Source organism: Diadema antillarum, unplaced genomic scaffold, assembly GCF_040938485.1.
Source record: "Diadema antillarum isolate AM-2024a unplaced genomic scaffold, OU_Dant_1.0 seq00000953_RagTag, whole genome shotgun sequence".
In the NCBI taxonomy this organism is placed as follows: Eukaryota; Metazoa; Echinodermata; class Echinoidea; order Diadematoida; family Diadematidae; genus Diadema; species Diadema antillarum.
In genome coordinates this window covers 1,497,387-1,509,668 of record NW_027271801.1, presented here as the reverse complement: position 1 = coordinate 1,509,668, position 12,282 = coordinate 1,497,387, and the positions used below count along the sequence as shown (strand labels likewise).

The window sequence follows — 12,282 nt, the reverse complement described above, 5'->3', positions numbered from 1 at the left end:
TCCATGAAACATATCCCAGGCATCGTGACTTACTTAGCCTATTGAAGGAGGTAGAGAGTGACAGCGAGCAAAGGGGCGGGGTTGGAGGGGGACGGGGAGGGAGAGAAAAGAGGGAGAAAGTGCTCAAAAGATGATTGAACGTGCAAGTCATAAATGTACATCTTGTTTTTGAGATATTCATATTTTTTTTTTTAATCTTCATACAGTATTGTGTGAAGCTTGCCCAAATATATGATTTGTTTTTTCAGCTGATCAATCACAAGTATATAATACAGAGAAAGCAATTTGTGCCTTCTTGCTCCTTATTTACCACATCACTCCCAACATCCAGTTTAGCATGGTTGATGTACTGCGCAAAGATGATGATGATGATGAAGATGATGATGATGATGATAGTAATAGTGATGGTGATTACGCACTGGATACTTTTGTATTAAACCCTATACAAGTATAATGTATTAGTATTTGATCATTGATGATGATGATGATGATGATGACAATGATAACAAAAGTTTTGAAACTTTCAGAAATTCCTCCTACCTGCCATATCATAACATCATACCGTGATGCTTTAAACAGTGATAGCTTACAGTATGCCTCATGACTCACAGAAGGCACATTCACCTGGTGTCTGTCAGCCCAGTATTCTGTATGATTGTCACGCTCTGTCTTTCATGGTTTCATATTTGTCATTGCCCATTCTTGGTCCCTTAATCGTCTCAGGGCGCTTCTCGGGATTTGTTCTTCTTTATTGCTCATCGCATTAAAACCACTTATTCCCCCTTATCCCCCCCCCCCCCCCCACCACACACACACACACACACACACATACACCATGGGATAAGGGGGAAAGGGGGGATTGTCTGAAAAGTGTGGAGAAACAAAGAATGAAAGTGGAGGTTTGATGATGATTGCTCACACTGGAAAGCAAAATCATTGTGAAATGATGTGGACATGCCAAAGACTAGGTTATCTGATAATTCCGAACATGTGTATAAACATGTGGGATCAAAAAATTATATTCCCATTCAGTAGGAACCCCCACCCCCCCCCCCCCCCCCCCCCCCCCCCCGCAAATGATAATCAGTAATGTCAATATTGATCAACAATATTCTGAACATGGTACACAATGTTTTCATTATGTAAACTTTTTGTACTGAAATAAAGCTTAACAAAGTTTTTTAAAGTTCTTTAATGGCTCCAAAAAGCAAACTTAGCTTCGAATACAACATTGTATATTTAATTGTAGCTCATCTGCAATCCATGATCAGCTTTGCGACTTGAAATTTGGTGTACAATTGTTTGTAATTGCTTTTGTACATTGGTTAGAAGATAGTTACCAATGGGACATTGAGTGCAATTGCATTTGAATTTAGAGTACAGGCTCACTTTTAAATAAACAACAAATCAGGTATGATTGTTTGTAGTCTAGGTATGGTCCAGTTCGATGGATGCAGATTTCACATCGTTGCACTCGTTTACTTCTCAACCTGTTTAGACTTCTCACTGCAATACTTTCCCCCCCCCCCTTTTTGAAACTCTACAGGGTGAAACGTTAATACACAAGCAGGGACGATGTTGCCCGGAGTGCCACACACCACTAGGGTTCTGTATACACAACAGGATAACATATGCGGTAAGTACATTGTACATTCATATCTCTCCTGAGGTTCTACTCCACCAATTCTTTAACACTGTATGCCAGACTCGATGGCCTGATATCACAACAGTCGTGTGAAATCAAATCCTTGGTTCAAATTTAGTCCATGAACTAAAAACAAATGCAAAATAAACTGACTGCGGACATGGGCGTGTCAGCTTGCATTTTATCTTTATAAGTCTTTTTGTGTACATGTTTTGTCTCGTGCATTTAAGCAGTCAGAATTTGCATGATCCATGGACTAGATATAAACTATTGTCAATTCTGGCCGCTATGTTTGTGGTTGGACCGAGGAGGGGCCTGGTAAGTAGGTTATTAGGGTCACAGAACAGTTGTCCATTGCCTTGAACAGCCATATCAAGCATCAAAGAGTCCATCATATACTGTATACGGCATAAGTTTCATGGTGTTTCCATTTTCACAAATTTGGGAAGTTGACCATAATTTGCAAAATATACCACTCACTGAGATGTTGCCTTCCATTTTGACATGAATGCTCTGCATGTTGTCGCCAAGATGAGAAATCCCTAACTTTATGCTTACAAAATGATTGTTACTTGCCAAATAAATGGCAGATACAGTGGTGATGAGAATATCTCAGGGTCATGTTTCATAAAAGACTGACAACATGCTTGATTGGCAAGAATACTAGCAAACCAGGAAGTGATGTTAATTCATAAGCTGTTACCTGGATAGCAAGACAAAAATTAGTAAGGGGTGAAGAGGGGGAAGACACAAAGAAGTGTGAACATTTAACACATTTTGAAATCATCCATGGAAGAGCCTGGCCAAGCTAGATTTGGCTTCCTCCAACATTGGCTCATGTCAACTTATTAAAATCAAGCATGATCCATTGCTGGGCATTTAGTTTCACACATGATTTTTATGTAACCATGGTCACTGCAATGTTAGGGAAACATTGTTTATGAAGTGCATGGTGCAGTTGATCATTTGTGGTGCAGGAATCTGGTTTAGCATATTGTATTTGTTCGTTTTTTTTTATTTCGTTGAAAGCAAGCTGATATGATATGTAGTACAGTTTTAGGGTATCTGTAGATAGACACAAATGTATCTTACACATGTTTTTTAACTCATATGCAGCACTATTCAAATGCATATCAACTTAAGCTTGTATTCTGTTTGGTCTTTCTGTCTGTATCATTTCCATATGGAAGAAGAATATCAGAGAGATGAAAATAAATTGATTGCTCATGCATGGTCAAGCAGTATCTATCATACTGCATATTGCAGATTTCTAGGTGTAATTATCACCTTTATAAAATGCAGAAACAAGCAGAAAAAATAGAATTTTTGGAAAGAGATATGATAGGAACGTTACTCAGGCATGCTTAAAGAAAGATTAGTGAATGAAAATAGTGACTAAAGATTAGTGAATGAAAAGAGTGACTGAACATTGCCCTCTGCAGGCTGGTGAGACGTGGCAGCCGGACCCTTGCAGGACGTGCAGCTGTGTGGACGGGTTAGCCAGCTGCTTCAGGCTAGACTGTCCCCCTTGTCCGGTGGGAACGGTCCCCCAGTCAGGCCCTCTGTCCTGCTGTCCACAGTGTGTTGCAGGTAAGCCTGCAGTTTATTTTAATGCCAGGCATGATTCTCTGTAGATTTCAATCTGATTTAATTAATGATTTCCTTTTTTTTTTCAAGTATGTACACATTTTGCTATTTGTAAGTGTAAGAGCGTGATTTGTGAGTCCCTTGTCGGGTTATGTAGCGTGGTACAATCACAACTCTTACTGTACATTCAGACGCGAAGAAATATGAAGTACACAGTTCGATATTCAGTTCATAACGTGTGTATATTTATTGGTAGTAGATATACACAATCTGTATATCCAGCGTAGAATGACAGCGAATATATATAAGAGCACTCCCGATAAGGTTACAACATAGCCATCTATCTGATGGCCAGGGAGAATCAGAGTTGAGGACTTCTGCCCAAGACAGGGGCGTCCAGAATGATCCCTCTCAACATGTGAGGGTCAGATATATCAGGGTTAGTAAGTAAGGGGTCTTTAATGTAAGAATTACTTTGGTTACCTGTACTAAAACTAGACAAAGGACTGACGGTGGGAATTGTAAATACAGGAGTCTGGATTGACTTGGGCTTGACCGGGAGAACAAAGGAAAGGATTAAGTATCAGTTTAATGTGGGTTTACTAGAGGAAATGGTATATTGTGCTGGTGGGCTATTACATGACCAGTTTGCTGGGAAGTTCACTGACATTGCTAATGAAAGAATATAGTTACTTTTAAACTGTGGGAATTGTAAACAGGAGTTTACTGAGAAGTTCTATGACATTGCTAATGAAAGGATGTAGGAACTTTGCAACTGTGGGAATTGTAAACAGGATTTCGGGTGGATTGGATTTCTCAATGAACCAATGTTTAGGGTACCATCTTTCCTAAGAGGGTGACATATTATAGAAAAGAAGTTAGTAAGAGAGACTCCAAGGGAAAAGAATACCTGGGGATACAAGGAAGTAGACGAAAAATAACATTATAAATTGGAGGGAACTGGGTTGCCAAAATAATCAGGCGGTCGTACAACTCGGCCTGATCGGGTTTGATATCTGGGGTCATGATTTCGAGCGTGAGCATCCTGGGAGGGGGAAGGTGGGGTAGGGGTTGTAGGCAACTCCTGAGATGGTAAAGTGGTGTCTGTGAAAACCGGGACAAAGACAGATGTTGATTGATCATTGGGAGTTGGTGGTACTTGGTTTTCAGGTTGAGGTGGGGATGGTGGCGGCTCAAGATAAGGCTTGAGACGATTGTAGTGAATGCCCTTTGGACGGGAGTTTGGGTCAGACATGCACGAAAGGTGGTATATGATGCCTTGCTCATCTCTACGCACAATGCAATATGGGCCCTTCCATTTTTCACCTAGTTTGTCTCGTGATGCAGTTGGATTTGTCATTAGTACCTTATCACCTATGTTGTATGGCACAAATCGCACTGACTTGTCATAGTGGGACTTTTGTGAGTTCCGCGCTTTTGCTGTTTTGGCGTCAGCATGCTCAAATGCAGAGTGCAGGCGGGTGAGGAGAGTTTTGGCATAATCATCCGGTGTATGAGAAGGGACAACGGGGTCTGATGATGTGAAGAGGGAGAGAGGCAGCCTTGCCTCACGACCATGGACTAGAAAGAAGGGGGTGAAACCAGTAGTGGAGTGATGTGTCGTATTGTATGTGAGTTGATGTTGACTGAGGACAAGGTCCCAGTCAGTGAGAGCGGAGGAGAGTCGCTTACCAATTTCCAGTTTCAGGGTCCGGTTGTGTCGCTCCACCATGCCATCAGACTGAGGATGGTATGGGGTGGTGCGAGTCTTAGAGATGTCCAGCTTTTGACACAATGTACTCATAACCCGGGACTCAAATTGACGACCCTGATCGGAGTGGATGGATTCAGGGATGCCATGCTGGCAAATGTATTTGTCGAAGAGGCAGCTTGCCACAGCATCAGCTGTCTGATGGGGGAGGGGATAAAGGTTGACATATTTGGTGAAATAGTCTTCGACTACAAGTATATATCGGTTTCCTCGAGGCGTGAGGGGCATTTCGGTAATATCTACACCAATTCGTTGGAAAGGTCGCGAGGAGGTGATCGGTTGCAGGGGAGCGCGAAGCGCTGGGACAGGGGCACGACGCGTTTGGCATGGGAGGCAGCGTTTGCAAAAATCTGTAATATCCGCACGCATTCCCGGCCAAAAGCACGCTTGAGTGGCTCTCTGTATTACCTTGTCAGCGCCAAAATGACCGGAGAGATGGGAGCCATGGAGGATGGAGAGAACTTCGGGGATGAGAGAATGGGGGATGATAACTTGGTCCACAGTAGCACCAGAGGGAAGACGGTTTTGCCGATATAACAGACCATCACGAATGTGCAACCTGTCGCGCTCAACATAGAACTTGCGTAAAGAGAGCTCAGCATTCGAGATAGTTGACCTGAGGGGAAACGAACCAGAACGAACCCACGACACCACCTCACGCAAGATTGGGTCAGAATGTTGAGCCTGGTGTAAGCGATGACCACCAGCCAACAATGATGCACAGAGTGCAATTTCACTGTCCGGGGATGGAGATGCTAGGTTAGGATAGGGAGAAGAGGAAGATGTGTGGACTGAGTGGACTGATTGAGGGTGAGGACAAGAGGGGGTAGATGGAGATTGGAGAGCCGAAGAAGGAGTGGGTGGGGAAATGGGAGGATGTGCAGAAGACGAAGCAGGAGGAGGAATAGGAATAGGAGGGTGAGAAGGGGGAGAAGGAGGAGGAGGAGGGTGAGGAGGGGGAGAAGGAGGGGGAGGGGGAGGAGAAGGGGGAGAAGGGGGAGGAGGAGGAGGAGGGGGAGGGTGAGAAGGGGAAGAAGGAGGAGGAGGAGGGTGAGAAGGGGGAGAAGGAGGAGGACGGGGAGGAGAAGGGGGAGAAGGAGGAGGAGGGGGAGAAGGGGGAGAAGGGGGAGAAGGAGGAGGAGGAGGAGGGAGAGGGTGAGAAGGGGGAGAAGGAGGAGGAGGAGGGGGAGGAGGAGGAGGATGAGAAGGGGGAGAAAGAGGAGGAGGAGGAGGAGAAAAAGGAGTCACAGTTGCAATCGATGCAGGATCAGTTGATTGTGGTATACGTGATAGCGCATCAGCATTTGCATGCTTAGCGCCATCTCGATGTTCAACAACCCAGTCGAAAGTATCAAGCTCGAGTGCCCAGCGACCGCGGCGTGAAGAGGCAATGCCAGCATCGTGACCAACTGGTAGCCGACGAAGCCCTACTAGAGGCTTGTGATCCGTGACAATGGTGAATTGTGCCGTCAGCAGGTAATGACGAAAGTGCCGCACAGACCATACAATGGCCCATAGCTCACGGTCATACGTAGACCATCGTCGCTCAGCGTGTGACAGCGTGTGACTAGCGTATGCAATGACACGTTCCTTACCATCCAGACACTGTGTGAGGACTGCACCCACCGCAAAGTTTGACGCATCAGTGTGTAGAGTGAATGGCTTGGAAAAGATGGGAAATGACATCAAAGGAGGTGAGGTGAGGGTGTCACGTAAAGAGTGGAAAGCCTGATCACATTCATCCGACCACACATATGAAATGCCTTTCTTCGTCAAGGTGTACAGAGGCTGTGCAACATGTGCGAATTTGTTCACAAACCGACGATAGTATGAACAAAGGCCAAGGAAAGCACGTAATTCCGTGACATTCCGGGGAACGGGCCACGAACGAACCTTGTCAATGTTGGCAGGGTCAGGAAGGACGCCAGCTGGAGAAATTACATGACCAAGGAATGTAACTTCCTGCTTGAAGAAGGCACATTTGTCAGGTCGCAGCTTGAGCCCGGCCGATCTGAGTCGGTCGAAGACAGCTTGCAGGCGGTTGAGTTTCTCATCAAAAGTGCGACCAAAGACGATAACGTCATCAAGATACACAAGGACTGAATCCCAGTGTAACCCTCGTAACACCAGTTGCATGAGACGCTGGAATGTGGAAGGAGCATTACGCAGACCCATGGGCATGACTGTGAATTGGAATAGATCTGTACCTGTTGTGAATGCTGTCTTAGCTTTGTCTGCGGGATCCATGGCAACCTGCCAGTACCCACTGGACAAGTCCATTGTACTGAAATAGGTGTTTCCAGCAAGGGAGTCAAGCGTGTCATCGATGCGAGGGAGTGGGTGAGAATCAGGGCAAGTGATCTTATTCAGTTTACGGTAATCAATACAGAAACGATATGACCCTGATTTCTTCTTGACCATGACCACCGGTGAGCTCCAGGGGCTGGAACTGGGCTCGATAACCCCGGCCTCAAGCAGGCGATCACATTGTTGTTTGATCTCCTGTCGAATTGTGGGTGATGCACGGTATGCCCTCTGTCGAATAGGGGAAGCATTGTTAGTCGGTATTTCATGCTGAACCAGATCAGTGTGCCCATAATCGTCGGCAGATTGACTGAAAATGTCTGCATAGTCATGAAGGAGAGCACTAACACGAGCCTGCTGAGACGAAGTCAATGATGTCGATGATAGATCAAAGGATGAATGGCTAGGAAGAGAGGAAGGGGGAGAGTCAAGAGAGACAGGAGGAGCGACCAAAGCACAGTACTGCTCTCCTGTGCGGCCCAGCATGGGATGGAAATCACCGAGAGGCATGCCTGGATAAAGTGTGACCGATGACGATGTCGGGTTTGCAACACGAACTGGAACTGTACCATCAACCACGGAGCCAAGTGTACATGCAACAATAACAGGTAATTCATTACCAGGTACGAGCACACCATCGACCTCTTGGGGAAAACAAGTCAGAGAATCCTTACATAGAGGTATCGGGAGAACTGTCTCACTCCAAGGAGGGATGACGATCTCCTCATCGACGACTGTTGAAATCACCAGAGGAACTGCACGGTGAGTTCCTAAAAGGGGAAGAGTGACTGAAGAAAGTGACAGGGAGCCATGACTTACATCTAATATCGCCTGATGAGCCGACAAGAAATCCCATCCCAAAATGATGGGGGGATGAATACCACGAGCTACCTGAAAATGAAATGAAAACTGTGATGAATGAGCAGAAAAATCTACCAAAATGGAACCAAATGTGTCAAAAACCTCTCCAGAAACAGCTTTCACTGGAACAGGGAGTGAGAGGTATGGCCGAGAAGACAGAGACGGGAGAGACGATCGGAGTTTCTCATCAATGAGTGACATTGAAGCGCCAGTATCGATCAAAGCTGGGATTTCTGTAGAGCCAATAGAAATCAGAATGCGAGATGAAGGAGTCGGAGAAGGCACAGAGGGCAAATGAAGAGGAGATTGAGATTGGGTCTCAAATGAGGAGGCTGACGGACGACCCGCACCATCAGCTGACACTAGTTTTCCTGAAAAGAAACACGGCCAGGGGATGATCGGCGTGCAGAGCGAGGCATTGAATGGGCGGCAGGGCTCTGTGATCGATAACGGTAACGATCACCATCTCTGCGATCAAACGACGGGCTATGCTGACTACTTGGGGATCTTGAATTTAGTGATTGATGGTATGAGCGATGATATGTGTCACGATTTTGCTCCCGGTATTGAGGATAAGGACTGGGATCGCGCTCAGAGGAATACCTTCGTCTGACAGGAGTAGGAGATCGGGCATAATTTTGACGATACGAGGTGTATGTGGAGTCATACCGATCACGTGAGCGAGACTGAGCATGTGGAGAATTGGAACGCATGCGTGGTCGAGAGCGCGACACTTCGCGACGCGAGTCCTGTAAAGAGTCGCACTGAGACTGGAGCGTGTTAACTGTCACTTGCAGAGCATTAATTCTATTCAAAATGAGATCAAGGGGATCAGCATTAGCGCTAGCTGCGACAGCAACCTGAGGTGCAGCAGCAGAGAAGGGGGAATTAAGCTGGTTAGAGACTGACACCATTTCCATTCGCCGCACGATTTCCATGGCACTATCAATGTCCTTAGCCCCGTGTTCGTGACACTTCGCTTGCATGTCAGGGCTCAGACCTGCTACGAATCGGCGGAAAATTTCGTCTTTACGGGCATTGGCATCAAGCAGGGGAAAAGCAAGCGTCGTCAATCTATCGAGTTCTGACTTATACACCTCAAGTGGTTCGTTAGGTTGACGCGGGCGGGCATTAATCATGCGCTGAAACGAGGTTATCTCATCGCGTTTCGAAAAGATTTTGCTCAGCTCTTTCTTTGCCTGAACATAATCATTCTTAATGTCTGCAGGAAAGGCATACCAAACAATGAAAGCAGAGTCCGTCAACCGAGAACCAAGTGTTTTGGCCAAGTCAACTGATCGGGCATTGGGGCAAGCATCGACTGCTACCTCAAAACGACGACACCACTGCATAAAATCAGATGTCCCATCCCCAGAAAAGGGCGGAGGGAATTGGACAGGGATGAAAGCTCCCACAGTGGGAGAAGAAGAGGAACCAACATCAGTATCAGGCATGATGTTATGTTATGGAATCAATGAAGGAAGAAATAAGGGAAGGAGCAAAAGAAAAGGAACTGTGATGATGTCCACAGCACAACAAAGTGCACAAAAAAAAATGAAAATGATGAGAGGTAGTGACGAAGCAATGAATAAAAGACAAAATGTGAAAGTGGCACGGCAAACTTAAAGTGCAAGCATCCTGTAGTGCTGTGAAATAAGCGGTTATTGAATGTAGACCGAAATACAAGGCATGTGAAGTGGAAAACTAATGAAGAGCCACAAAGCTAGATTTAGTGAAATGCACACAGATTATATAAAATGAGGATTTGAGAAAAGTTTACTCCAAATCATACGAAGAACAAAAATGCAGAGATAGCATATCACAGTGCAAGTAAACTGAAAGATCGCTAAGAAAAAGGAGAAAAAAAAGAAAAGAGCTAGACGAAAACAACAAATGAACTTAGAAATGGCCTAAATAATTGCAATGTATTCAACACAGCCACACAGCATACATGTATATTTTCCAACACTGAAACTAGTAGAGCTAATAACGAGCCTCAATACCTAATTATGTTACAAGTAGAATACAAAAGAAGGAAAGTATATAAATGTACATAAATGCGTGTCAAATTTAACTATACACACCAAAAGCACAAATTATAATACACTTGAACGGATATGTGTATGAGAGATGAGACAAGAAATATGAACTATAGAGGATCAACTTAGCAGTTCCGTCCTGGTCATCGGAGAAGGCGACACCAACGAGAAGGAACAGCAAATAGATGTCGATAGATCCAAGGGTGATGATGATGTGTAGCATTCCAGTCATCGACCACAAGGAAGAAGAGCAGAATGCAGACCACTACCGAAGGATTCCTAGCATTGAATTTGGATTCCAAGGCGATGATCCTTCCACAGTACGTAAGCAGGCACCTTAAGTGATCAGCGGCTGGAGTTCCACTATCAGCAACAGTCAAGATACGGGGTGGCCGGTGACAGAATCATCCGATCATGCAGCACAAAAATTGATGAAGGCAACACGATGGCTGTCATAACATGAACAGCATTGCAGGTATCACAAGTTCAGAGCTCAGAGGCTGATACTGTAAATATTCAACGATGAACCAGCATCAACAATAATTGAAGGTAAAACTGAAGAGGGCTCTTATGTCCATGCAGTGTTGTTTACAGGGACAAAAGTATTATACCTTTGTATGTAAATGAATAGTAAAGCCCCAAACAGCAAAGCGTCCACAAAGTGCAGTTTTTAGGAGCTGACCATGTCTAACGCGAAATGCAGTGGAATGCAGCTCAAGGTAAAGATGTAATAACAGGATTCTCCAAAAAAACCAGAGCAGCAATGTCTATATAATGTAGAAAGATGAACTCACAAGTTCGATCTCCGAGCGGGAAGCGATGGCCCCAGTTTACCGCTGCTACCAATTGTAAGAGCGTGATTTGTGAGTCCCTTGTCGGGTTATGTAGCGTGGTACAATCACAACTCTTACTGTACATTCAGACGCGAAGAAATATGAAGTACACAGTTCGATATTCAGTTCATAACGTGTGTATATTTATTGGTAGTAGATATACACAATCTGTATATCCAGCGTAGAATGACAGCGAATATATATAAGAGCACTCCCGATAAGGTTACAACATAGCCATCTATCTGATGGCCAGGGAGAATCAGAGTTGAGGACTTCTGCCCAAGACAGGGGCGTCCAGAATGATCCCTCTCAACATGTGAGGGTCAGATATATCAGGGTTAGTAAGTAAGGGGTCTTTAATGTAAGAATTACTTTGGTTACCTGTACTAAAACTAGACAAAGGACTGACGGTGGGAATTGTAAATACAGGAGTCTGGATTGACTTGGGCTTGACCGGGAGAACAAAGGAAAGGATTAAGTATCAGTTTAATGTGGGTTTACTAGAGGAAATGGTATATTGTGCTGGTGGGCTATTACATGACCAGTTTGCTGGGAAGTTCACTGATATTGCTAATGAAAGAATATAGTTACTTTTAAACTGTGGGAATTGTAAACAGGAGTTTACTGAGAAGTTCTATGACATTGCTAATGAAAGGATGTAGGAACTTTGCAACTGTGGGAATTGTAAACAGGATTTCGGGTGGATTGGATTTCTCAATGAACCAATGTTTAGGGTACCATCTTTCCGTCTTACAGTAAGTATAAAAATTACCTGAAAATTTTGATTTCCTATCTTTTTTTAAGTTTTAAACCTCAATGTCATTCTTGTACTGCCTTTTAAAGACATCTGTGATTCCATAGCAGTAATAGCAAAAAAAAAAAAGAACCCAAACAAACAAACAACCGATAACAACAACAACAGTAACAGTTTACCACCCCCCCCCCCCCGAAAAAAAAAAAAATCTTTGGGGGATAATTACTTGTAGTGAAAGTGCTGTCCATCATTCGGAGATTACTGAGATAGGTAGAGCCATGGTGATATTCCTGGAGATACATGTACGTCTAACCACACTGATATATGTCAGCATGTCACAAAGAAAGAAGATTTTGTGTCCGATGAATTCATCCTGTCTTTTTGAGCGCATTTTTTATTCCTTACTGAAACTTGAGAAGTATGGTGATATAATTTTTGCTTTCCTTTTTTCTCTACTCTTTTTTTTTATTCCTTCCTCCTCTCTTTCC

The 12,282-nt window shown here is 44.3% G+C and overlaps 1 protein-coding gene across 1 annotated transcript in view; it reads left to right on the top strand.

The window, feature by feature from the left end:
• LOC139741786 (extracellular matrix organizing protein FRAS1-like) overlaps nt 1–12,282 on the top strand; it is a 106,062-nt gene that overhangs the window by 28,329 nt on the left and 65,451 nt on the right. The window contains exons 10-12 of the mRNA XM_071652374.1: nt 1,547–1,636; nt 3,088–3,235; nt 4,897–5,505. Coding sequence (XP_071508475.1) covers nt 1,547–1,636; nt 3,088–3,235; nt 4,897–5,505 — 847 coding nt within the window. The remainder of the gene's footprint in view (nt 1–1,546; nt 1,637–3,087; nt 3,236–4,896; nt 5,506–12,282) is intronic.